The sequence below is a fragment of the Drosophila rhopaloa genome, unplaced genomic scaffold (genome assembly GCF_018152115.1).
Source record: "Drosophila rhopaloa isolate 14029-0021.01 unplaced genomic scaffold, ASM1815211v1 contig_115, whole genome shotgun sequence".
In the NCBI taxonomy this organism is placed as follows: Eukaryota; Metazoa; Arthropoda; class Insecta; order Diptera; family Drosophilidae; genus Drosophila; species Drosophila rhopaloa.
Genome location: NW_025334990.1, coordinates 11,443,469 through 11,471,209, shown reverse-complemented (window position 1 = coordinate 11,471,209; position 27,741 = coordinate 11,443,469). Strand labels below are relative to the sequence as shown.

Here is a 27,741-nt window from a genome sequence, read left to right as displayed (position 1 = left end):
GTCCGTCTGTCCGTCTGTCCGTCCGTCCGTTTCTACGCAAACTAGTCCCTCAGTTTTAAAGCTATCTGCTTGAAACTTTCCCAAAAGTTGTCTTTCTATTGCAGGTAGTATATAAGTCGGAACGAGCCGGATCGGGCCACTATATCATATAGCTGCCATATAACTGAACGATCGGAAATGCCATAACTTTGGTGTTTTTAAAGTTAGGAAGTTGGGATTTTCTATGAGTTTTATTTTTGGCCAATTAATCCGACCTACCGAATTTCATAAGGATCGGACGACTATATCCTATAGCCGCCATATAATTGATTGATCGGAAATGCCATAACTTTGGTGTTTGTAAAGTTAACAAGTTGGGATTTTCTATGGGTTTTATTTTTGGCCAATCAATCCGACCTACCAAATTTCATAAGGATCGGCCGACTATATCCTATAGCTGCCATATAACTGAACGATTGGAAATGCCATAACTTTGGTGTTTTTAAAGTTAGGAAGTTAGGACTTTTTATGAGTATTAAGAATATATGAATATATGAATAATTTTGAAGAATATAATTTACAGAATATTCTGCAAGGGTATATCAACTTCGGCTCCGTCCGAAGTTAGCTTTCCTTTCTTGTTAAAGTGAACTTCCTGTGCTTAAAGCTCCTTTAATGACTTCCTTATTTTATAACCAATATACAATAAGTCAAATGGAAAACATTGGTATTATTTTACTTTCTTGGGAAAATATTGTAAAACATTTCAGACTTCAGAGAAAAAAAAAATTTAAGTCTTTTTACAAGAAATTATGTATGATATATGAATCCTTGCAAATTCAAACGTTAAGTTAGTTTTCTCCCTTAAAAAAAATTACTCATACGCCGCCTTAGCCCAGGTCCTTCTTTTTGTCAATCTGTGCGCCAAAAACGAAAATTGTCTTACCACCAAATTAATAACTCATACGCCTCATGAGCCTTTTGAATTTCTTCTGGTATTTTCTTCCGTCGATCTGAGCCATAAATGAAAATAATTTTTACACCAAAAAAAAACTCATACGCCGCGTTAGCCCTGGTAAATCCTTCCTTCGATCTGGCATCTCTCCCCGTAAATTTTTGTGAATGAAAAAAGCACCAAGCCAGCCAGCTTTACGCCAACAGGAAGTGGAAAGCTCGCTCAATGCAATCAGCAGCGTTACGACAATAAAGATGCTCCCGCGGAGAGAAAGTACAAATCTGCGGTGGGAGGTGGGTGGTGGGTGGCGGATGGTTCGGTTGTTATTCAGGGGGAGGGGGTTGCGATGGTCTGAACACGAGGTCTGGCATATGCCGCGTTGTATTTTGTTTGTTTTGATTTCACTGCGCATTCGGCCTTTGTCGTTGTGGCTGCTGCTAGTGCTTCTTCTACTGCTGCTGCTGCTGCTGCTTCTGTTGTCGTCGGTATTTTGGCATCGTGTTATTTTTATGCTTGCCCGCACGAGAAGCTGTCGCTTTCCTCTGGCCACTTTCCACTTGCCACTTGCCACTTTTCCGCTCAGTCGCCAGCAGGACATCGAGCAGTGCAAGTCGCGCGGTCGCACTTTTCCGATATCGGTTTTGGATGTGGCTCGTGTGACGACGGTTGTTGTTGCTGTTGCAGTTGCTGTTACTGCGCTGCTGCTGCTGTTGCAGTGGCACGTGAAGTTGTGGACTTGCTAAAGTTTCGATTCGTCGCCTGTACGTCCTTGCCGCATCCTTAGCCTTGCTCACGGTCACACGGACCACCCCCCACATCCCCCCTCTTCAAAAAGCCAATTGAATGCACTAGTTCAGGTGGAATAAAACAGACGGGGGATAAAAGCCATCATAACCCCGAGACATTTGCAATCCGTGCATTAGCATTAGCATTGAGTGCCTGGATATTGATGCACAATAGCCGCAAGAAGAGATGGCATAAGCCCGGAAAACGCAACCAAGGCTGCAGGTGCACGGCCACCGGAAGTCGTTGCTCAAAAGAAATGCATTTAATTTTGCAGTAAAATTAAAGTGACTGGAAGATGAGTGAACGGGGCAGCGGGGGAGCGGTGACCGGGGGGCGGCATGCCCGTGTTAGTCCAACGCCAGGACGAGGCAGCAAGATTGCGTATACGCCGTGTCCGCGCTCGGAACCGCCACAGGATCTGGCACTCGCCATTCCGCCGCCGCCGCGCAACTGCCTGGCCATCCCGATGTCCTCGCTGCAGACGGCCAACGGACCCGGCAACAATAAAGGTGAGTCCGGGGTCATCTGATTGGTTCAATCGGCTTAACCCCCTAACACCCTAAAACCCAAGAGGGCCCCAGTGCAACTGAATATTTTAGATGATTTGTTAAAGTTATGCCCTTAAATTTGTACACGCAACGACTTGGCTAAGGCTTCATGAAATGTTCTCCGAATCACTGAAATTTTTGGGGATTTCAAAGCAAGTTTAAAGCGGTTTTCACTTAATATTTAAAGTGTCTAAAAAAGGAGTCTTAAAGAATGTTTAGACTTATTTTAATTTTTTTTATGGGCTCTTCTCTTCGGCTAAAATAAAATTTAATTTGATTTCTCAGTTTAAAATTTGCATTAACCATTAAAAAACATGGATTTTTAAAAAATCGTTTATTATACCAAAACTTAGAAACACTTAACAGACTACAAAGTATTTTTTAATAGACTTTTAAATTATTGTTTTTCAATCTCAAAGACTCGTTTTTGCTTTTTGAAATAATTTACTGTCTAACTTTTGTGGAATTCATAAAACATTCCTTAAGTGAAATAAATTGGATAATAAAAAAGTCTTTTAAGTCTAGAGCTTAAAGGTGTTGCTTGAAATGATGGCCATATTTCGAAACGGGTGTTAGGGGGTTATACCTATTTTGAATAAGAACAAGAACAGAGGTCTGGGAAAATGTCTTGTGTAAGCATTTGGCATTAATGTTCTAATGAGCGTGTGGAGACATGATTTTGGCATGCAATTGTTGTGGTTGTTCTGCAGGGTTATGAATTCTGAAAGAGGGCTGGCAATCGAACCATTTGTCCCTGGCAATCAAAAAGAATCATTCTCGAATGATACTTATTTTCACCTTGGATTTTCCACCACCCCTTCCCCCTTGAACATCCCTTTGCCTTCGTTACATTTTCCTCTTTCGCACAAATTTGCATGCATTTTTTGCAGCTGGCGTTGGGCGGCACGTGACTTTGATTGTCATTTCATTGTCTTCGGCAATCATCAAAACGCAAACAGAAATTTTTCGATTCTGAAGAAACGCTAAGGAAAAGGGCTGGGGAGCGGGGGGAAACGGGGAATCGGGGGGATAGGTTGACAGGGACCGGCGCCGTTGTCGGTCGCATCAAAATCGATTGGCAATTTGTCAGCGCTGATTGCAAACAAAGCGATACATAGGAAAGCCCCCAGCCAGCTAAATAGTTTTTATTATAGATCTCAGAATAAGATTTGCATGCTACGGAAATAGAATGCACTAAAGTCCACGACGAGTAAAACAACAAACAAAACGGCAAAAGTTTGGATGACAATATCAACGGTTATATTTTGATTTTTATATTTGTATACAAGTATTACATTTATATTTTTATAAGCCAACTCGCAATATGGAAATTGCAATTTTATAAAACAAGACACATTTATTTTCCACATATTTAACATAAATAATTTTGTAATACTTGTTCTGTTTAATACCCAGACATGCACTAATATTTTATTGATAGTTTTGGGCAAACTAAAAGATTCTTAGATTCTTCTTCTTAAATTGTTTAGATTCAGCTCCAAAAAGGGCAAGCGGTCTTAACGTTTTGTGAAATATTTTACAAACCATTACTGATTGTTATGCTTTTCAACCCAGAACTGTTAAGAAGATCTGCATAAATATTTCTTTTGATAACGCAATGCCTTTGCAATCTGTAGTTATAGTAAATATCCATTCTCATGGCTCACAATTAGGCAAGCTCCAGTTGAAGCTTTTGCAGCTGTCAACGCTGCCGTATATTGCAAATAAAGTAAAGCAAAGCCGAGAACAGTGACGTCCAGCAACAACGACAACAAAATCAGCCAACGGCACTGCAACTTAATTTAAAATTTATGGTCCCATTCGCCGGCAAGAAAGGCAGAGCACCCAGCAACCAGCACCCAGCCCACATCCCCCACAACTATAACAAAAACGTCAACCGAGAAACTGCAGCAAACTGGAAAATGTTGTAAGCACACTAGGTCGTAATTATAATTATGCTCAAAGTGACCCACAAAGTAAGGGACTTGAGACTTGCGATGGATACATGTCGTTAATCTGACCCACTGAATGGTTTTGTGGCTCGAATTTAATAGAGGACCTCTTTCACTCACTCACTCGGGCTGGTTAATTAATATTAGCCCAGCCGGCTAGAAAAAGTCAATATGAACGTCCTTCCGTCCGCAAAAGTAGGCAACAGAAGCCTTCTCTCGGCGGCCAACGCTGCGTATGATTTATGCAGCGTTTCCAGGCGCTGTTGCATATGCATGAGCAGCATTTGTGCGGCAGGAAAAAATGCGAAAAAAATATAGCGGTGAGAACGAAGTAAGAGCACAAATAACACTGCACAACAATGCAAAATTGCGAGAAACAAAAAAACAAACAAACAGTAAATTGAAAAACCAACTAGAAGGAAAGAAATCGAGTGCACAACAACGGATCTCAAATGCCCTCCAGAACTTGCGATTTGGTAGAATCCCTTTAAAAGCTTACCAACCCCTTATCCAGGGTATTTTTAGCCCAGAACACGAGCAACAGTCATTGGAAGCCTGCCAAACGGTTGAATCCTGTGTAGGTGGGCTGTAAAAAAAAGGGGGAGGACATCGGCCACCTGGACAACGACAACGACAACGACAACGCTGATAAGTAGCTGGCGACATGGCAGACCACTTCATTTATCAGGATTTATGACTCTGCCGACATTCCACGTGGTAATTTGCGGCTGCAACTGCAGTTGCAACACAACCACTGCAGGTGTTTCTTTGGCCAACTCCCGCAATTGATAACCTTTTTTCTTGGCTTTCCCCTTGTTAGCCTTGGACTTTTCCGGCAGAGGTCAGAGCAACTCAATTGAATCTTTTGGCAGCGATTGTCACTGACAGCCGAAAAACCTGTCCAGAAGCAGGGCTAAGGTCAAGCTCATTACAGCTGACTCAGGAGAAATGGATATATATGTACTATAAATTTCGCATCTAGTATAGTTACAGCTGGGCAGCCAACGGCTGCTGTCATTCGTATTTGATGGCAAGTCGGATTAAATCTGAATGGGAGATAAATTTTGTTTAGTGGCTGGCAGCCAAACGCAAGAGGATTTAAAGATCAGTCGAAATAAGAGGCAATCGTAAGCTCTTCAATGCATCAAACTGTTTACTTATGCTACGAGTGGGGAATATATACGGGAGGTATATAAATATGGCTCTAAATGAGATTCAATAGTAATGATAAATAAAAAGGGAAACAAAAAAAATTCACAATATTTTATTGTAGACAAAAATGTCAAAATATGAACTTAATTGCCTCCACTTTGAGAACTTATGGTTCCTCATTTATGTTTCCAAACAAAAATCACCACAAGTAGTAAATAAGTAGTTTAAGGAAAGACAAACTTCTTTAACATTAAGTAACTTTAAGTCGAACGAGATTGTTTGGAAGTAGAGAGTTTAAATAATAGTACAATAATTGGAAGTCTCCTTAACTCAAATTTTGTTTGTTGGCAGATGGGGCTTAGAGTTATTAAAGTTGCCAAACTTTAGTTTTAAAAAGATTAAGTCCAAAAGCTTTCAGTTTAAATTTGCTCTTGTTAAAGTTTGCAAACTAAACCATAAATATTTACTATTTTTTTTTTAGACTTTCCATTTTTCTTTGGCGCTTTATCTTCGTCGATTTCATGCCCTATTAAGCACTTAAGTAGCTTAACCAACTCTTTACAATTTCCACCCGTTTCCCCTAATCCGATTTTCCTTATGCTTCACGCTCTGATTTATGCGGAAACCAAAAATGCCATAAAGAAATATGCTGCATACTTTTTATATAAGTACATAATATTCTAACAATAAAAATCTTTAATGCATATGGCGTGGCATTCCGGTAAAGCCCGGTTAAGGACTCCATAAAAACCCATTTCACTCCTCCAGCCACCAAATGTCTGCATTTACGATGGCGGATTCCACCAAGAACCCACTGCACCACACGCTCACGTGGAATTTATGGGCTGGCTACGCCCCCAATTGGTGAGGTACCTCCCTTTTTGGCTTTTCTTGGTGGAAGAATGATGAAGCAGGGAGCAAATGAAATGAATGCCAAGGAATGGCTCTCCTCTTGGCAGAAAACTACCTCCTCGCTTTCCATCCCTCCAGCTTTTCCTTCGTTTCTATTCCGTATTCAATTGAAAGTCACGTAAATAAAAGTCGTTCTTTGGGGTGCATAAAATGTAGGTCTCGTAATGCTAAATATTCTACAGATGGATGTATACAAAATAATCTAACCAACAAAAATGACTTCTTTTTAGTACTTCTTTGAGAGTACTTAAGTTTCCGTTTTAAGCAAAAAAAAAAAAATAATAATAATCATGTTTCATATAAGGAAATTTTGTTCTTATGTATTGTATGAAAAAGCAGATAAAATATTTATTTAAAATATATATTTAAAAAAAAAATGTCACAATTTTTCAAAATTTTGTTCTTATGTATTGTATGAAATGTCACAATTTTTCTCTCTGTAGGGAGTATTAGTGTACTCCATAGTCAGCCTCCTAGATAGTTTCCTTTCAAACGATTAACCCAAAAACTTAGAAGCTCCAATGAGTTTTGAGCCGGAAAATGCCTTGAAATTGCGCTCGAATTTGTGTCATGCAAAAATAAGCTGGAAAAGTTCTTAGCTGCCTGGGAAATTCCTTAAGCCAAGTGGAGACTTGCCCGGCCACCGATGCTTCTAATTTATTTAATTATTTATGCTATTCCCTTTTTGTGTGGCATGCAAATGCAATAAGCAAAACACGATGCAAGTAAAGCCGAAACGAAATTGAGTTTTCACACAAGGATAAATATACCATATACCATGGGTATATCCCGGGCATATTAGAGATGAATGCGAAGCTGTTAGGATGAAAAATCGCTGACAGTGAATAGTGGGCGGCGCTCTTAAGAGCTTTCCACTCGCCTTTTTTCCCCCTCTATTTTCCGGAAAATGTGTCTCACGATTTGTTGGTTTTGCGCCAAAGTTTCGACATTCATCACTTCGCTGGTGATAAGCCATTCTAATGAGCCGGGCCAAAACCCAAGGACATCGGAATTAGTTCCCGGGGAAAAGGGCAGACTTCCGTTCTTGTGGGAATAATTGATTTGTTGCAGTCGTTAAGCGAGATTAATGGTTTTTTCAACCAATCTCAAACAAATAAATACTTCGCGACGGCCCCAAACAGATTCATATTCATTATAATGGCCAAAGAAATCGATGAAGGACATCGCTTGGGCACTCAAACTCTAATCACAGACCGCAGTCACATCCTGCTCCCTCTCTTTCTCTAATTGCTTTTTGCGGCTTTGGTGGCATCCAATTTGGTGGCCGAGTAAAAAAATTAGTCGCAAATTACTACGGAAATTAACAAATTTCAAAAACAAGCGCATAAATAATGGCCATAATTAGCAGTAGTTGACCAACTCGAAAGAACCACACACCGTATGGTGGGGGGGTAAAAAAGGGGGTGGTGTGGGTGTGTTTGGCCTGTCAAGGCCATTGGCAGCAAATATTTTTCCATAAAAATTTGCAATTTATGACGCCAGCTCAAACACACAAAAAAGATAAAACGAGTGTGGGTGATAAATTGATGGGCAAATTGGAGTCTGGGAGAGATGCTTAAAATTGAGCAGAAAATTTGATTATTTATCTATGGCACGTAGAAAAAATTAAATTTTTATTACGCTTTTAGGTATTTTTATACTAAAATCTCGATAAAAATTTAATTGTGAAGTGAATATAAATTATAAAATCAAGCAACTTGATTGATTTTGTGGATTTATGATGGTCCTAAATTAAGCTACTGACTGATATCCCCCAAAAACTTAACCATTTTTGCATAATAAATTTCTCAATTTTTGATTTTCCATTGTTGTTAAAGCTGTAATTTTTCGGGGCCAAAAGATGTGTCAACGACAGCCCCATAAATTTCCACATACTGCCTTTGTCTGGGGTCTTGATTTCAGCGCTTGGTATGAATAATGACAGTAAAAATTAGTTTGGGATTTTATTTTGTCGCTCAACAATAAAAGCAGTCAGAATGAAACGCAGTCTGATTTGAGTGACAAGTAACGTGGTCGTTTCATATCAGCGATCATAACCGAAAAAGGCTTAAGACAAAATGCTATTCTAAGGGTAATTTATGGCCATATACGTGAGGCAAAAGGTGACAGTTAAGAAACCTGCAAATGGTGTTTTCTGGTTCAGTTTGCCAAGAGACGTGAAGAAACGCGAACAGAATGTTTCCCAATGCAGGGGAAAAAGCCCGTGAGTTGGGTGAATGCAGGCTAAACGTGGATTTCGAACCAAATGTTCTCGACTGTGAAAGAACCAATATGAAACGGACCAAATTGGCCACCCTGATGCACTGGCTCAAGAAGCTCAACGAGTGCCCCCCAGAGCCAATCCATTGCGACTATATGAGTGAGTGCCACAAATGTTCATTTACTCGGCTGGATACGAGTATGTATGTGCGGTATGCCCCCATATTTGCCTTATGCCGCCTCTAAGTGCAAACCAATTTCGTATAATTTGTGAAAATCCTCCTCGCTCCTCGTTCCTCGCATTTTGTGCGTGCTATTGGCCATTTGCCATCGTGGGGATCAAGAAAGGGGACTGCCTGTTTGTTATGTGAGGTTACGGCCACTTGTGTCAGCATACCCATAATGGTAAGGAATTATTTATACATCAGCATTTTGGCTCTTGCCAATGGCTAACAAGTTTTTATGCTACAATTCCCATGTGTGTGTGCGGCGTAATTGCAGATATGGGGCACTTTATTGTGGTCAGATCTTATGCAAATATCTATGCAAATGTTCTGGCTAAATTGTGGGAAAATTGCCCCAAGGAAGTGTCGTGAATGGAATTAAATAATGATCCACTGAGTTTGATATATAAGTGCTTTTGTATAGGCGTTTAATTTCAAATAAATGATGTTTATTAAGATGTTGAACACATAGAGTTTCGGTTAATTGCTATAAATAACTGTTTGTGTAGATAATAGTCTGCTATTGGTATAATGGTCAAATATTCAAGCCTACTCTGCTTTTAAATTTATAACCACAAAACCTAATTCAACTCAACTGTTAATATTTCAATCTATATTATTGGACTTGCTAATATAACATTTATTAACTTAGTAGTTTTATTTTAAATAGATAAAACAGATTCAACTTTCTAAAACTTAATTTTTAGCTATTGAAAATGTCATTACTTTTTCTACATTCTCACCTAATTAGTTATTTTTTTAACCATCTTTAGCCGAATTAATACCAATTGCCAAGCAAACGTTTTTCTAACTTTTCTAAGTTTAGTATTTTAAACGCACCCCCAACAAGTGATAAATATGATGCCTTTTTTATTGCCGTACAAATACAGAATTGTGAAACTTTGTTTACCATAAAAGTTTGCTGCACGTCCGAATGCGAATATAATCAGCAACTGTCGCCATAAACCTCGATGCAGTTGCTCCTTCTTCTTCTCCTTTTTCTTCTTCTTCTGCTTCGTACAAACATGGCCAACACGCACACACACACACACACACAGACAGACAGAAATGGCAAGGGAAACCACACACACACAGGCGCATAAACAGTTTCCGGCCACAACACATTTACGCGCATTTTCATTGCGATTTCGCTGCTGGTTTTGGCTGCTGTTTGGTATTTACACGTAATTTGCACAGCATTTTTCAATTTTATGTGCTCGGAAATGGTATGACGTTGTTATTTATGTTCTGCCTTTGTGCAGGGCATTTCCCTTCATGTTGGCCATAAAGTGACGAAAACAGCTGCGAAAATTGAAACTGATGCAGGCAGAGCTAAAATGCTGACACAGATTTACTTGCAATTTGCGTTGGTCCCTTTTCCCTTTTCCCTTTCCCCTTTTTTCCATGTTGTTTTCCGGTTTTTTTTGGTGACTGGCGTTAATGGAATTTTAAATTCCATATTGTAAATGGGCCAAAGTAATCTTCCATTGGCCTGCAACTGACACCGGGGATACCCTGGGATTTGATCGGTATTTATTGCCTGATAGATGGGCTCTAGTCCAAATTCAGACCACCGCCAATAGCTAGTTTCCCTGTCCACCAATCGCGTTTTTTTGTGGAGTCCCCTTATCAAAATCAAAACAGAAGCCAAAGTCTATTTTTTTATCATCTCGATGGATTGACAGCTTGAACACATGATGACTGGGCGTTGGAGGGAAAGTCAGTTGTCTAAAAAGTTGTCATGTGAGTGTTAGTCATGGGAACAAATAATATAAGAGTATTGGACAGTTTAAGACCTCTGTCTGACCTTGAGATGCCTTTGAAGATGGCTTTCTTAGGAAAAAACTTGGAAGTCTCCTTCAAAACAAAGCAGTTTTTACCTCACAACAAAAAGGAACTATAAATATTTTTAAATAAGTTTGGTTAAACATTGAAAACAAAACAACCATTTTTATATTTTATTTATAAGTTTGCCTCTTAAAGCTATTGCTTTTAAACGTTTAAATATTTGTTTAGCTATATAAAAATATACAATAAATTTAAGAAACTTGACAAAATTTAGTTATATGCAAGTGTCTGCAATACTTCTTGTATATCTCTACAGCATAACACAAGACACATTTATAGAGTTTTCACATATCTAGGGATTACTATCAGGAATTTGTCTCTCAAATAACACTTATCTAGACCAAACATCAACATTCCCATCAGACACCTTGCCACCCTGGAAAACATTGGGTGTCATGTTGTGACTGTCATTGCTGGCAAATTTAATAAGCAATCTAGACATTGCCTTAATGAATGTCATAAATTAGGAACTATGTTTTCACTGCCGGCTAAATGGGAGGTTAAATTAGGAAGTTGAGCTGTATAGCTAACAATCAAGATGACATTTGTGTAGTTAAACCAACGCAACTCAATAAAAACAGAATTAAAGTGGAAGACTATCGCAGTGTCCGGGGGGGAATTCGAGTTGGTAAAATAGCTAGACACAATCACGTGCCAAGCACCAACTTCCTGGAGACCAAAAACAAGAACAGAACGGTGGAAGTTACGACCCGCACAGCGAAATAAAACTAAAAGGCTGGCAAACGGGGAGAGGTTACGGGTAAATTTATGCACACGTTAAGCAGCTCATAACGGGTAACTTAAAAGCCAACTAAAGATTCACAATGGGTGGAAAGTGGCGACACTTTCTCCCTGGAGGAGCACTCGAGTGGGCCATGAAAACGGAATTCATTTAAATTTATGAAGCATAGAATTTCATTTTGATCGCGGGTTAAAGCCATGGCCCATGCCACTTGGCCAAATTGTTTATGGGCTTATGGCGGTTAAACCCCACCGATTAACCACTAAATCAAATCCACGGGGAATTATCTAGAATGTCATTAAACTGGGGGCAAAACATAACCAAAGTGGATCATTAAAAGTAAGCTAGCAGAGAAAAAAAAGGGATAGGATGAATGTGTAATTAATTCTATACACTTTGAATATTATATATTAAATTAAACATATTTTCGAAATAAAGAATAAGTATCATTTAGAGATAAAATATGTGTTACATTTAATTAAAACAAAAATATTCAATCTTAAATTTTATTATTTTTATGGACTATGCTGTATTTTTGAAATAGCCTTTATCTTTAAAAGATACTACATGTGGGAGATTTTAATCAATATTATATAAAAGGTACACACATTTTGATAATTATTTCCATAAATACCTATCATATTTCTCAGTGTATCATTTCTGTTTCATAGTACATTTCTTTGGCTGATTAACTTTGTTTTTGCCAAGCACTTAGTGGCAAGTTGCGTGTTTGTTTGCCGCAGTCCAAAATGCAGTAATGTTGCATGCAACCAGAGGAGGAGTGAAGGGCAGCAGAGGAGACAGAATAGTTGGGTCTGTGGCAGGGTCATCTCACATAGCTAAGTCCCACTGCATGACAACTGTGGTAAAGAGGGGGGGTCGAGGGATCAGGGAATGAAGGCGGCTTAGACACATGTAAATCACATTGCGTCCCTCGAGCTCTCCTGCCAGTTAAAGCCGCAAAAATGAAAGCCTTTCAAATGTGGATGCACCTGAGTTGGGGATTTGGCCAGCTGCATGAGAAATGCCAACCAAATTGTTTATTTTTTGCTTTGTTGCGGCAAATTAGCTTGGAATAAGTAATAAATATTCAAGGATTATTCCACAGTACCGAACTAATCGCAGAAACGGAAATGTCTTAAAATATCCATTCGAATAATTGATTTGCATAAATTGTGCGTAAATGGATTTTGCTTGGGCAGATGATAAATTATTTATGAAATGTATCAAGCTACATTATTAAGGCTACCTTAAACAGTTTGCTCATCTTAATATAGCTTGAAAACTAGAAAATCAAATACCAATCATTAACAAGATGTATAACCCTTTGCAATCACCAAGTTTGTCTGTTTTTATGAGCCACCAAATTAGTCAGAAACCGCAGAACAAACAGCAAAAAGCGAATGACTTCCGGATGCCAAAGTCAAACTTTTCCCAGGGAGGAATTTCGGGGATAGAGGAGGGGCTCCTGTCAGTGGAGGGAATTTCAAGAACAGGAACAACACATAATCAATAAAAAGTCGAACGGAGAACAGAACACGCAGCACACAATCGAAATAAAGGACCACGGTGAACAGAACCTATGGACGGCATGAAAAGAGAAACAAAAAGTTGGTTGCTGGAAATCATAGATAGAACCACTAGATACCCTGTTTATATTTGTAGTCCAAATTTATAACAGGGTTTATATATATAGTTGCATTTTCATTATGAGATTCCATACCGCATTGAATTTGATAAACAACTTCCAAACAATTAGCATTCTTTTTTCAATCAACATGGTCAACAAATAATATTTTTTCAAATCTACTTGAAATCGATTGATTAGGTCCCGCACAATACAGTACTTTTTTTCGGCGGTGCGTCTTTGTTTGGCTGAGTTAGAACAAATAACCCTTAACAAATGTTTTTGGAATCCAAAACCCGAACTCGAGTTTCGGTTTTTGAATTGCCTTTAAATACAAAAATTAATGTTAAAAATAATTTTTGTTTTTTTTCATACATCGAATAACGTATAAATTATTACAATTAAAATTATTTTTGCATAGTCTTAATTTAACAAAATATAAATAAAGGCCTCCATCATATGAAGCGCACCAATATGCTTGACCTATCCTGATATTTATAGGAAAACCCATAAAAATGAACCACTCAGTCTGGGCGTTTTTATTTGTGGGTTGTTTCACGTTTTTTCTGCCTCGGGAACATTTTCGATTTCATTTTCACTTGCCATTAATTGGTCGAGCCGTAAGGAACTTTCAGCGGGCATTGGTCAGCAAAGCGTTTTCCCACACATGATATATATACAATGCAATAAATATTTGATTAATCAACAAAAAAAAAAAGCTGGCACTGAGTGTCCGTCCCACACGGCTTATACGCAACAAGTGACGAGGACGAGCTTTTCACAGCACTGCGATGGCTCTTGCTGTAAAAATTCATAAGTTTAACAAAGTTAATGAAAAATGCTCGCCTAGCGAACGATGAGCGATCTGACAACGACCACATCGTCTTGTCAGCAGTCGCGTCGGCGGAAAAGCGGAAAAGCTCTCCAAGTGCCAGTTGATTTCTTGTCGCGTCGCAGGCCAAACGTTTTCCTATTTTCTGAGACCCAAAAAGAGCGTGTGAATATTGGAAATATATTAATGGCCCCCCGAATCATCGATAAGGTCTACCAATCGCTCTATTGATTGAAAGTTAGATGACGCATAAACCTAAATTATGTTCGTTTAAATGTCGTGCCTCTGGCAATCCTGCGTGAAATTAAACTAATTAGTGTACCAAGCAGGTCGAGGCATAATATTACGCATACGCCTCATAAGCAAATACAAATTCGCTAAAACAACAAAGGTGTCACTGTGTCCTCAGTGCGTTCGTGTTTGTGCTTCTGGCCACCTGAAACCAGTTGAAACTGGTTGTTCAATCGGCCAAGAGCCATATATGTGGGCCAATGAAAAAATGCATAAAAATGTCAACTCATGAGAAAAATATCTTATTAAATAAATGTTCGATGGAAAAACAGCAGTGTTCAAAGTGTTAAACCATTCAAATTAATCTCTTGAATTGTGAAAAATATTAAATAAAAACTAATATTGGGAAAACCATTAAAAGCCTATAAAACTAAAATTTATTGTTGCAAAAATTGAATATTGAAAAAGTGTGTAAACTACTTGTTATTTATCCCCAAAAACGTAGATTGAGTGAATTCAGTAATTCTTGTGCAAATAGAGAACAAAATGTGGAACCAGGAATATGCATAAATACGAATCAGGAAATAATAATTTACCATTTCAGCGTTTAGCTTGTTTATCTCTATAAAACGGGGCTCATGTATCTATATGTATGTATCCGCCGAACCCCAGATCCTGCACGCAACCCAAATCATTCTCGAAAATAAGACCACAGATAAATACACAAAACACAAGCATCAAGTAGAATAGAATTACAGCCAAGGTCAAGGGCCGTATATCCCATGACCTAGTACAAAAACAAAGAAAACAAAAGAAAAACCCAGCACGCGCAGCTCCCTCTCTACATGAAAATCTAATTTTATAATTTGTCGTGGCTCTTCCTCTTGTTTGGTTTTTATTTTGGCAAAGCACAGAACGCAAAATTTTTATGTCATTAGCTTGTTTATTTTTGGCCAGAAAATGAAGCGACATTTTCCTTTTGGTCGGGTTATTATCTCTCTCACACTTGTCTTGGCTTCTTAATTGTTTCGCTCGTTCGCTTATTGCATTATATGGGTGTTTCTGTGGTCCTCATATAACGATGGTCCTCATTATTGCTGTAACCGGGCTCGTAAAAGAATTAATTATAGTTAGCCCCAGCCACTTGAAAGTGTTGTAAAAATATTTACGATCCATTTCATTGTTGTTCACCATTCGATTCTCGCTTTAGTTGATGGCTCGCGTGATTGACTTAGTTGATGGATTTTGGAGGGGCATCAAATGAAGGGGATTGAGTGTCGACGGAAATGCCCAAGTGGCTGCGAAAGGAATTATGCTTAAGTAATGCATTTTGGGCAGTTTAGACATTCTGATGATTGGCTTGGGAAAATCTTTTCATCAAAACGATTAGCCTTAAACTTTATGGGCTAATCAATTTTTGAATTATTGCTAGCTATTCAAGATTTCATTAAGAATTTCAGTGCAATCTGGCGTTCAGTGTGTTTAAGAAAGAAAATATTTATAATTGGATGATTCTTGAAAATTTCGATGTATATTTGGAATCCGTTTATTAGCTTGGGAGACCATGTATTTATGTTTAATTTTCATTTAATTCCTTTGCTGCCAGAGTAGATTCAAGTTATGAGAGCCATTTGTCACAAAGTTTGTTCTCGTATTAAAAGTGTTATGATTATTACCTAATGAAATCATATTTTGAAATTTCCACTTAAGTTAATGGTTTAATCATTTTATTGAATTATTGCAAGCTGTTCAAAATTTCATTATTTAAAAAGAGTAATCTTGCTTAAAGTTTGCTGTAGAAATAAACAAATTACCATTAATTTCGCTTCGATTTCCTTTGCTGACTTTTGGAAAATTTTAATTGAGTTTTCTGTTGTTAATGCTTCATTTAATCAAGCAAGCTGTTTATAAATGGCCCTGGAAATGTGTTAGCTAAGCACTTTTCAATTTGTGCCCGCCCACGTATACGGCCACGCCCACTCGCTGTTCCAGCGAACAGCTGTCTAAATTTATCGCACCAAGGCAATCAATAAGCGACCATAAAACTAATTGCGCCGTGTCTTCAACTAATTAAACTCGCACAAACACACATTGGTAATTGCCGAGCATTTGGAATTTTATTTAGTCTGTTTTTTCCCCTTTTTTTTACGCTCCTTACGTGTTGTAGGGTAACTTGAGCCACCGCGTTCGCATATCCTGCAAGTGAGTTCGGTTCGGTTCGGGCTAAGTAATTTTGAGCCGGAAACTGGCAATTTCCGTTGCCGTTGCCACACTCGCGCCCACTTGCACACACTTTCATGTACTTGTGTACGTTCACTTAGCCCCGAAAGCCTTTACTGCCACTTTTGTTGGCCAAATGTACAAGTCAACGAACTGAGCGGGCTAAAAAAATATTCGCGTGCTTGAGTTAAACTAAAAATATGACGTTTTTGAAGGGTGGCCAAATGGTCATTACGACTTTAGTTAATGATGGTCATCTCAACAATTGGAAATAAATATGAATAAATCAAAAATCAATATTCAAGCTACCAAATATTAATTTATTTAAATATATTTCATAAAATAATATTAACTTAATTTGTTTCCACATCTTAAAACTGACTATACATTCAAAAACGTTTCTAATTAAAAGAAGTAATTAAAAAATAGACAACCAAAATTGTGATTATATTTTTTCTGCGTGACAATAACCATAAACGGCAGTCGCGAGAAGCCAAAATTAATAATTACCATTATCTTCATTCGGGCGGCTGTGCGACCTCGGTAAATGCAAATAAATTGCTGGTCCTTTAAAACAGAAATTAAATTTAATGCAGGCCCAAATAACAAAGCAAACAAAAAGCGGTCGGGTCGGCGAGAACTGAAAGTTATTCAAATGAAACCACAGTAACGACAAATCAGATAACAAAGAGGGCAGGCACACGCACCGCCACACAGACAAAAAAACACAGACAAAAACACAGAGGCCATCCTGAGAGCGGTCAACAATTAGGAGAAACCACAACAAACCACCAACAGCACTACAACCACCGCCATTATCAACAAGTTCACCCCACCAGACGCACTCGAACCACCGAACTCACGATGAATTTAATGTTTCGCAAGAATTTCCGCGAGGGGGCTAGCAAATCGGGCGGCGGGGGTGGCAAGCTGCAGTCGAAGGCGAACAGGACGAAGCGCTCCAGGGACATGGGGCTCGTCCAGCAGCCGGAGGAGATCCACTACAGGACACACCTGTTCTTCTCGCCCAACCGACCCGGCTACGATGTGGGCGAAGGTAAATTGTCGTTCGCCTTGCAAAAGCAACCACAGCAGCAGCAACAACATAGCCACAGCATCACAGTGAACCATCGAAAAAGTGAACTAAATATTTAAAAAAGGAAGATTTTTTAAATATATATTTTAAATCCAGAAAACATAGCAGGAAACATAGTAGATACTCATCCATTAAGCAAAAGATTAAACTTAAAGTTTATTATATTTCAAAATCTTTCAAATGTAAAAAATAACTATATTTTCCTTACATTATTAATAATAAACTTCTCAAAAAATAGACATATAATTAAACAATTAGATAAGTTGAAGGAATGCTTTTTAATTTTGTAATTTTTCAGCAATATAATTTTATAAACTCCAAAATCTAAGTTGTGTCAGGCAATTAAAGAATAATGAATAAAATGAATGCCTGTATTCACTCTTTCGATGGTAAACTGTAGACATTTTAGCCTAGCTTTCATTTCAATCATCCACAAACATGGCTCATTCTCTGGCTCATTCTCTGTCTCATTCTCTCTCTCCACCTCTCTCTGTCTCTCCTGATTACTTTGGTTCCTTTGTAGTCGCTTGAGCCTGGCCCTCAGTTACTTGTGCTCCATTAACCTGACATTTGCATTTCAGCCATTTGCAGGGCATTCAATTGAAATGTTTCCATCAATTTTACAAATGGCCAACTGGCAGGTGGTGCCATTTATGGCGGCCTAATTGAGGCTTAGTTTAATAGAGGCTTTATTATTTATGAATGGCAACTGTTTGTAACAAGTAGAATGTAACTATAATTGTAGGATGGAAAAAAGTTTCAATTTAGTTTAGTTTGAGCGTACCACAAAGTAAAGTCTAAAAATGGATTAAAAGTACAAAAGTACAAGGGCATGTACAAATATTGGATATTTTTTTAAAAAATTTAAAATATGTTAATACAACAAATAATAATACATACCTCATCAACTGAACATTTTAAAAAACAGGCTTCTGATAATGTAGAATAATTTTAAAAGACCCTAAAAATATGTTAAAATATATTTTAAACTTACAATTTTTTTTAATTACTAAACCATATCTAATATAAAATATTATAAAATTTTTTTTTTAAATTGTTTTTGGTTAATAGAGGTATTATTTGATATTCCACCTTTCTCGAGTTACTAACCCCGTCAGGAATTCACCTTTTAGTGAATATTAGTTGCCATCGAGGCATTGCTTCTGCCTTCTAAACTGTGCTACTGTGTATCTGGAAAAATGTGTATGAAGTGGTGAGTGGGTTAGTGTGTGAGTGCCAGCATCAGCTAATCTTCCAGTTTCCAGTTGGCTTGGCTTAAGGGGCACATAGAGCACACACAGAAAGCTAAGCAAAAGCGAGAGCGTATGTAAGTTACCATTTGATTTCCCGTTTAAATATATTTCCACACCCACCGCCTGTGGCAATGGCCTTGAGTCTGAGCCGGAAACCAAGGTCTAAGGAGTTTTTCCAGCAGCATCAGCATCGGCAGCAAAGCCTACTAACCCACGAAACTGATGAATGTGTCTAGTTTTGGCCCACACTGTTAATAAAATCAGCCAACGAAAAGGAACTCAGTCCCCGTCTCCTGCTCCGCACTTTACACATCATATAGCACAATTTTGGGTAGATTTTAGTGGTTTAAAAATTAACAAAAGCGTTATGGTTATAAGGGCAATAATGGTTATAAGGACAACGATGGAATAATTTAAATTTGTTTGTAAGATTTAATAAGCTACTTAGCCCACTTTTCATATAAAAATGTTTTTTTCTAATATTTATTAGGTATTAAAGCGAATAAATAGGAACCAATAGGGTTTACAAATAAATATTTAAATTAATTATAATTTTATAAATTTATAATAATATCTATATTTTGAAGTTGCACAAGCGGAAATCCTTTTCACATGTTTATACAAATATTAGAAAACCCATTGGTCTTAAAAATACATTTTTTAAAGTTGGGCGAATTAAGACCAATTTTTATATAAATAATTAAATAACTTTAAAGTTGAATACAATAATTGGTTAAAAAAAAAATAATTGATTTTTGAGAGGAATAAAAAGACAAACCAAAATTATTCTTATAACTTCAATTGCCCCTATAATTAATACCCTTTCAAAGAGAATCCACCCAACCAGTCCAGCAACCGAAGCACAGAGTTTAAGACTTTACCACATCCTCATTGCCCCCCTCCAAGTTTTGTTGTTCTGTTTGCTGTGTGTGTTACGTTGTTTTGTGTTTTTTGTGTGCATATAAAGTATCGAGAGCCTCCAATTTTCAGAACGATGTAGCGCCCTGTCGGGCATCCCGAGCACCCCGCTGTCGAGCACCGCCCCCTCGCTGGCCCTGCCCGGCAACCTGCCCTACGAGCTGGACATTCCGCAGCCGCTGGTCGACCGCCGGCCGTCCGTCTCCCTCATGCGCTGGAGCAGCAGCAGCGGACCGGGAACGGGTACGGGTACGGCCACGGAGAACAGCAGCAGCAACAGTGCTAGCAACAGCCTGATCCGCCTGCAGCAGCAGCAGCAACTACAGCAGCAACTACAGCAGCAAATACAGCAGCAACTGCAGCGGCAGCAGCAGCAGCATCTATTGGCAACAGCAACAGCAACAACACTGGGGTACGCTGATGCAACGGTGGCCACGGCAACAACAACATTGCTAGCGGCCGCAGCTGCAGCCACGCGGCAAGGTTTGATTCCCCCCTCAACAAAAAAAAAAAAAAAAACAAAAAATTATGAGAACCGATCTGATTCTGATCTGCGATATCTCAACTATAGTTGTTGTTGTTGCTGCCCAAAACTCGAACAACACTAATGTCATTTGCCAGCCAGCTCACCAAAAAAAAAACACTTAAACACAAATAAAAACCTATATGTTGCACCATCCTCCTTCCCAAAACAAACACCCTCCTAATCCCACTCAAAAGTTTACCCCAATTAATGTTTGTTGCACGATGTTGTACGTTGCTAACCTCAAGAGTTCTTCTACAATACTTCAATGTGACTACTTGCAAGTTCTGTCTTGTTTCCAATTTTTGTTTCCTTTTCTATATCTGATCTGATTGTTGGTGAATACTAGTGAAAATACTGAAAGCTAGACATGTTCTCGGATACGCTAAACAGCTTTGCCTCGCTTTCAGTATTTTGCGGCAAGCTTCAGGGGAACCACATGCACTACAAAAAAAAAAGCTCTGGGATCGATCTCCTATAACTCTAGCAAAAATGCCTATTAATCTCTGCTCACAAAAGGATCTTAAGGCGAAGCTTTAAAGCGATCATCATTAGCTTTGCCAAAGGCTAATACGTTTTATGTACTTTTACAACTAAATGGCTAACTTTATAGTTTCTGAGTTCTTCGAGACTATACTAATACTGTTTCACTGTACTTTACAGTGAACTTTGGTGGTGGCGCCAACTCGGGAGTCACACGGGCGGAACCCATCTCATTGGCCACCTTGGATCGCGACTGCTTCATCATTCCCGTGCACAGTGTGGATCGATTCCTGCCAGCTGGCATTCCGGTACGTATACCTATCTAAAATTATTAACAATTGGTTAAATTATTTCATTCTTGGGGGTTCTTTTTAATTTAAGCCCAAACAATAAAAAATATAAATCTGTCAGCATTATTCTTTTCTTGAACTTAATACAGATGTTTCTTTTGGATAACTTATCATAATTTTTATGGTCGCCTTTATTGAAAATCTCTTTAATCAAGGTTTCTAGTATAGTTATTTTAACAGCTTTATTTCATGAAATTTTCATGAATTAATTTACTTTTATATGTTTAAATATTGGCTTAAAGAAGACTCCTGAATATATTTTAAAGGAATGGAAATAAATTAAAATAAATGACTACCATATTCTCTTGTATTTCTCAGCCTTTCTTCTTGACTTGCATAACATTTAATTAAAATTGAATTTCATTATTCAGCTGCCCGCTTTGAATGCCGAGGGTAAGGCCACCAGTCCGCTGAGCGTGTTGGAAGTGTCCGATCCGAAGCTGTGCATCCTGGTGCATTTGATGAGTCCCCTGGAGGCCATCGATCCGGTGATGGAGTCGCCGCTGTCGCATCCGCTGCTCAAGCAGCGCTCCATTGCCGCCGAACTGGTGACCGAGGTGCAGCAGGCCAACACGGCTGTGGGCGGAATGCTGCTGGCCAACATGGAGAAGAGCTGTGGGTGGTGCCAGTATATTGCCAAGATATAAATAATCGGGTTTTCCCCCTTTCCCCAGCCGAGTTCCCCTTCATCTCGTACTACCTGATCAATACGCTGCAAACGGATCCTTCCAGTTTCTATGCCGGCCTGCGCGTCTCCTCGCTGTCCAAGTTCGAGCCAAAGGCCCTCAAGTGAGTGCTCCAGGCCTGATTGGCCGGGCTTCCATTTATTGTCCAATCTCCAATCCAATTCATTGCCAGATACACTGCCGCCCACACCCTGGATTTATACAGCGAGGTGGCCGCCATTTGCCGCCCGCCTTTGGTCCTGCCCTCCAACGAGGCCGGCAGCTTCAAGAAATCGCAGACCGCGGCCACCGGCTACATTATTAGCGTGTTCAAGGTGGAGTATTCCTGAGCATTCCAAGCGGAATGGGGCGTTTTCATGAAAAATTCAATTTTAATTCCGCAGGTTTTCGAGGGCGACGATGGCGAACGATTCGAAAAGAATTGGCTTTACTGGACTGGCGCCCGGATGCTGTACAGGTACACTTAGAAAAATAGTTGTCATAAGCATCCCAATTAAAAATATATTTCTTAGATAATTTTTCAAGGAATTTAAATAGCAAGCAGCGAATTAATATAATTAATGTGCTAGGTTTTTGACATCTTAACATCTTTACTTTTTTATGCTTAAGATATTTTTTCCATTTTCCATTTTGAAGTTTCAAATACATTTTATACATTTTTTCATATTTGACTTTTCATGTGAGACATGATTTTGCATATTTATTTTTGCACACCTAGATTCATACTAAAATGGGTATGTTAGGTTTAATCATTCCACAATATTATGTAGGGTAAAATATAAATGATTTTTTTTTGATTTAAAACCCTAGACATTATATTTTCCAAAATATTGATTGTAATTTCATCTTTAACTACTTTTATAATTTTGTAATTAGAAATTCTGCAATATTTTTGAAGATGAAAACTGAATGATTTTTCTTTTGAGTAATTGTTTCTGCACTAGTTGTTATCTTTACAAGACTGTAAATAAGAAACATATTTTTTTAATTTCTAATATCGGAAAGTAGAGTTTTGCAGTGTTTGAAGATGATAGCTTGCGAGATGGTAACTTCCTGTCCGACTTCCGGGTAACCCGTCTGATTTTTGCTCCTTTTCAGGTACTTGCCACGTGCCGCCGGCCTGAGGCGCATCGCGCTGCACAAGAGCACCTCGCAAAAGGGCGACAAGATGTACCTGCTGGTGTGCGAGTGTGCCGACCTGCTCAAGGACATCTCGCTGGCCGCCTTCCTGATTCCGGCACTCCGAGCCCGACTCTGCGGATATACGGGACTCTATCGACCAATACAGGCCTTCTAGTCGCCGGAACCACGTAGTTTTCTATCTCTGTATCTGTATCTGTATCTGTAAATAGTGGATCTAGCGATGGGTAGCTGGCTGAACTAATGCGAAACAAACACTGCAATATGAAAGAAACTGCACCTGTTAAGTGATTATAATTCGATATTTACTAGGCCTAAACCAATTTTTACACTCTCTCCAGTCGAACTCCCAGCTCTGATAAAAGCAAATGTGGAAGGGGAGTTGTGCTAGAGAACCATCTTTTAGGCATCTAACTTAAGTAGTAGACAATATACTCAAGGTAATCCATATCGTGTGCTAGATTTTTCTATAAATCATATAGAGGCAAGCCCAATTAATAGGACCATATCTAGTGTGAGTTGGTAGCGAAGAAAACTTCCATTTTAGCCACAACAAGTATAGATTCGGTGGGAACTAATTTATCATAGTAGTAATCCCAGTAGTTAATCACAAATTTAAAGCTGAATTTTTCGCTGAAAAGTAGGCTATGAAATCTGCAAACCAAAAGTCAATTCTTAGCATAGCATAAAACTAATATAGATTGTCGAGCTGGGGGGTGAATAAAATTGAACGGGTTTCATCAGAGGGATGGGGGATCTAGCTAACTTTGCCCAAATCTAACAGAAATCTGCCAAAGAGAAAAGCAAATCTAATCTTAATTTAAATTAACAAATTGTTTAAAATTTAACATTTTTTTAATCTAAGCAAATGAGTAAGCCAAATAAGATTTTCAATCAAAAATTTGATTATTTAATGCTTGGCTATAGCTTGCCACTTACAATTTAGGAAATATACCATACATATTAACATACATTTATAACAATTGTAAATAGTTTGATGAACTTTAAGGCACTTGCTCCGAACACACGAAAACGCCAGGTTCCTGGCTTCTATTTGAGAAATATATAATTTTGCACAATAAAAACAGAATCAAAAAGTGCTGTGATAATTAAACTAAAGCAGAGCAGAGCCACAAAAAAAGCAAAACTAAATAAAACCAATGTATAAGGATAAACCATAGAACTTTATTTCACACAGTCAAAGACAATATCATTTAGCTGCCATTGAAAATTCACAGGACTCTGGCTTATTTTTTTCCAAAATTAATCCAATTACTTAGATAAACTAGAAACAGACAACTTTCAATGCTTATGCTAAGCCTAAAGCCTAAGGAAATAATAATTACCAAATGTTCGAAATTTTTTGTCACATCTTAAGCTATAAGCTTGGAGCAAACAAACGTTTGGCGCGCTTAGCATTAATAATAAAGCGTAACATTAAAAATACATTTAAATAGTTTTTTAACCAAAGATATTATCGAACAAGTATCCGCCCCGTGGTCTCTTAAAGTCTGCCTCACGTTTTCGGTGCAGGATATAGGCTTCCAGCTTTTGGGTTTGCAGTGGACCCCAGTTGGCAGTGGGTTGCATGGCCATTCTCAGCTTCTGCAGGGTTAAACATTAGTATTATATAACCACAAAGACATATTCAGTACTTACACTGCCAAAAGTCTTGCCTGGCTGCTGGAAAATCGTGACCAAAGCCCAGAAGGGCAACTGCAGTACGCCCAGTCCCCAGATAATCCACCCGGCCATATAGTAAGCCGGTGGATACTGAACTCCTCTATAAGTCAGTGGCTCATAGCTGAAGAGCATATAGACCAGCACAAGGAACATCAAGCCAGGTGCCACAATGGCCCAGCAGATTCGCCAGTAGAAGCTGGTCTTCACATTCAGCATAAACTCAATGTCGCTGCAGATGCGCTTGACACCATAAATCCAGCCCACTGCCAATAACTCCGCAATGGCCAAGACCAGGGCTATAAAAGTGCAGCCATAAAAGTCGACGAGATTCAGCACAAATTGTCCACCGGGCGTCATGTAAACCAGGCCACAAAGGAATCCAATCACCGATGCACCCACAGCCAGCAGCCAATGGGGCAGATGGGTGAATCGATCCTTGACGACATTCACCACAGCACTGGCCATTCCGATATTCGATCCTATGCCCAAAACCAGCAGCATGAAGAAGAACAGCACGGCGAATAGTTGGGGCAGATACTTGAACTTGGCAATCGCCTCTGGATAGGAAATGAATGCCAGACCAGCTCCACCCTTCACCACCTGCGAAATATCCGTGGTGTTGGTCTCATGCGCAAGGTTGCCCAAAATTCCAAAGATTATGCAGCCAGCCAAGATGGATGTTAGGGAATCTATGGTGGTGATTATGATCACGTCTCTGCAAGGTTTAAGATATAATAAAAGAGGGATTTATATGATATTTGCATATCTTACTTGTGCACATTCTTGTTAAAATCATTGAAGGAGGCGTACATGACCAGGGTGCCAAAACAAATGGCCAATGAGAAGAACATTTGGGTGATGGCCGCATACCAGACATGTGGATTCAGTAGCTCTGACCATTGTGGCTTTAAGAAGTACACAATTCCCTGCCAGGCTCCAGGCAACGTGACCGCCCGGATCAGCAGGACGAACATAATCACATAGGGAAAAAGGGCCAGGAAATAGGAAGCTTTCCCCGAACTTCTAATACCCTTTGACAAAACGGTGCCAATAATAACCCAAGTGGCCAAAAGACACAATACCAGATCCCAGCTGGGAGTTCCCAGGCCACTATCATCCAAAGTTTCGGGCTCCCGGAGAACTGTTTGCCTGTATGAAATGAACGAATAGTTATGATTTAAATAAGGGACTTTATTCCTTTAAACTTACGTGAAAAACAACTCTGCGGAGGACACACCCTGCACAATAGATGTATCATTGGCGGCCGAGGCTCCTGTGGCCACACAGCTGCTGCCCCATTCCACCAGGCAGTAAGTCCAGGGCAGGACTTCACTAAAACTGGCCACCAAATACCGGATGGTCAATGCCATAATGCAGGCATAGTACGTGGTAGCCAACGCGGTGGAATACACCTGGCCATAAGCAATGCCTGAGGAAAATGTAATTGTGGTAATGATTTCACTAAGTTACTAAATTTTACCATTAATTTTTTACATTAAAGAATGTACTATTTTATTAGATTTTGGTGTGCATATTTCGAATCTGGCACTATAATTTATACCGCATTAGAGTTTTAAAAATTCAAATTTTAAATTTGAATCACAAGCGAACGAGAAGATATGTATGTAATTAAAATTTTTTATATAAAATGGCCCAGTGCAACAATTTTGTGCACATACGGTTTTCAAAATACTTAAAAACTATTGAATAAGGGAGCTATATGCAAAAGTTTGCTACTACATCAATAAAAACAAAATTGTATTTTTTTTAATTTTGAGGTAAGGTTGAGAATAAGGACACCGCATTATATTAGAGTATACTTCTAACTCATGTTCATTTGTTGTGTTTAACAGTGTTTTTAGAATGTACCTTTAAGAATATTAGAACTCACCCTTCATAATAGGCACCATATCAAAAGCCTTGATGCAACCACGACTCGAGAACTGGCCAATGATGACCTCCAGATAGTAAACAGGTCGGCCGATTAGGAGGAGTACTATCACATAGGGTATCAAAAAGGCACCACCTCCGTTCTCCAGAGCAATGAAGGGAAACCGCCAGACATTTCCAAGACCCACGGACAAAGCGATGCAGGAGAAGAGGAACTCCACTCCCTTGCCCCACTGCTCTCGCTGGAAAGAGGACTTTGACTCCACCTCCACGTCGCAGTTTATGGTGAGCTGCTTAGATTACAGGATCTGTTATGCAAATTCCATATACGTATTGGATTTGAAAACACTCACATCATCTCCTTCGGAACTGTAGACAACTGTACTGATGCCATCATTGGACTGTGGATGTCCTTCTCTGGATCCTTGGGCTTCCTCCATTCCCCGCCGAAGTTTTTGGTATTCTGCAGCGTCATCCATATTTGTGAATTAGGGCTAATTTAGGGTACAAGACAATAAATGAAATGCAGGCAGTAGACAACACAGAAGCTCAGGTGCATCTAGATGGACGGCCACAAAACAAATGGCTGAAAAACAATAGCTTAGTTTATATAGATCAGAATCTTAAGTACAAAGGTCATATGAAAAAAGGGCTCGACCAAATCACGCGATCTACTTATTTCTAGATCAAATTTCAGCAAAACTAGTCAGCTAAAAATATCAAACAGGCAGCAAACGTCATTTGATTTTGTTAATTCGTTAGTTTATGAATTTGTTTACTTCGAATTTTATAGCTCTTGATCGTTTAGCTTGCTCAACAATAGAAACTCGAACTTAATCCCTGTGAATGTTGACCAATACCGGTGAAAATTTGCATATCTAAAATTAAGTCAGGCTTTTCTGTTGTTTCTATTGTGTGCAATTTCGCGGCTCAATAATTTTTGCAAATCACTCCCAGCTGGTTATTAATTGATTAATATGAAATTCACAAATCTGCTAATAAGAATTCATTCTACTTATCTCAAAAATAATTTATGAGTCTTTCGGCTGTTTACTGATAGGCAAAATTGCAATCATTAAAGGTTCAACGCGACCATTAATCACAGAAACTGAATTGTTTTACATGTTTTGCAATTGTTGCACCAAGGTATGACCAAAAATTTTTGGAATCTTAAGAATTGTCCAAAGAATCTCTTATCAGAAAGCATGTCTGTCTAATCAGAAGTGTTAGCAATCCCAAATGAAATCTAACAGCTAGACGAAAGTTGTTGACATTAGCTCTAAAGATTTGAATGGTGGTCTTATCACAGTATGCTGGGATTAAGCTATAAACCCAAAGTTTGTGGGACCAATTTCTCTTTTTTTATCTCTATCAAAAACGCACTATTTAATCTGCAACCAGCACCACACATTTTTTAACAACGAGTATTTCTTAGACATACACTTCGAGTTCCCAAGAGTAAATTGTCAACCGTTCTTAACAAGCAGCTTG

The 27,741-nt window shown here is 38.8% G+C and overlaps 2 protein-coding genes across 12 annotated transcripts; one reads left to right on the top strand and one right to left on the bottom strand.

The window, feature by feature from the left end:
• The first annotated feature begins 1,590 nt into the window (after positions 1–1,590).
• LOC108046233 lies at positions 1,591–24,125 on the top strand. 9 transcript variants are annotated; one of them, XM_017125825.2, is made up of 9 exons: positions 13,861–14,658; positions 16,641–17,285; positions 19,568–19,978; positions 20,682–20,809; positions 21,223–21,466; positions 21,526–21,640; positions 21,710–21,851; positions 21,921–21,994; positions 22,636–24,125. In XM_017125825.2, the coding sequence occupies exons 2-9, from the start codon at positions 17,093–17,095 to the stop codon at positions 22,832–22,834; spliced, it is 1,506 nt and encodes a 501-aa protein (XP_016981314.1). In that variant the 5' UTR covers positions 13,861–14,658; positions 16,641–17,092; the 3' UTR covers positions 22,835–24,125. The 9 variants fall into 9 exon arrangements, with proteins under 9 accessions (XP_016981318.1, XP_016981312.1, XP_016981320.1 ...); XM_017125830.1 differs by having other exon boundaries at positions 13,870–14,658; positions 17,114–17,285; positions 19,568–19,744; XM_017125826.1 differs by having other exon boundaries at positions 13,881–13,987; positions 16,825–17,285.
• Positions 23,843–27,741, bottom strand: LOC108046232 (sodium-dependent nutrient amino acid transporter 1). Of its 3 annotated transcripts, none has more exons than XM_017125819.1 (7): positions 27,692–27,741; positions 26,604–26,744; positions 26,252–26,543; positions 25,570–25,789; positions 25,132–25,509; positions 24,337–25,075; positions 23,843–24,282 (listed from the first exon to the last, which is right to left on the bottom strand). In XM_017125819.1, exons 2-7 carry the CDS (start codon positions 26,727–26,729, stop codon positions 24,139–24,141), a joined length of 1,899 nt encoding a protein of 632 aa, XP_016981308.1. In that variant the 5' UTR covers positions 26,730–26,744; positions 27,692–27,741; the 3' UTR covers positions 23,843–24,138. The 3 variants fall into 3 exon arrangements, with proteins under 3 accessions (XP_016981308.1, XP_016981309.1, XP_016981310.1); XM_017125820.1 differs by having other exon boundaries at positions 26,252–26,540; XM_017125821.1 differs by having other exon boundaries at positions 26,604–26,713; positions 27,692–27,737.

Excerpts from the sequence above, each read along its gene's own strand:
- LOC108046233 (XM_017125823.1), top strand. The coding sequence starts at position 2,016 with ATGAGTGAACGGGGCAGCGGGGGAGCGGTGACCGGGGGGCGGCATGCC. Across the intron at positions 20,810-21,222 it reads TCCTGCCAGCTGGCATTCCG|CTGCCCGCTTTGAATGCCGA; the intron begins GTACGTATACCT and ends TTCATTATTCAG. Across the intron at positions 21,852-21,920 it reads ACATTATTAGCGTGTTCAAG|GTTTTCGAGGGCGACGATGG; the intron begins GTGGAGTATTCC and ends TTAATTCCGCAG.
- LOC108046232 (XM_017125819.1), bottom strand. The coding sequence starts at position 26,729 with ATGGATGACGCTGCAGAATACCAAAAACTTCGGCGGGGAATGGAGGAA. Across the intron at positions 26,544-26,603 it reads ACAGTTCCGAAGGAGATGAT|CAGCTCACCATAAACTGCGA; the intron begins GTGAGTGTTTTC and ends CTGTAATCTAAG. Across the intron at positions 25,790-26,251 it reads TATGGTGCCTATTATGAAGG|GCATTGCTTATGGCCAGGTG; the intron begins GTGAGTTCTAAT and ends CATTTTCCTCAG.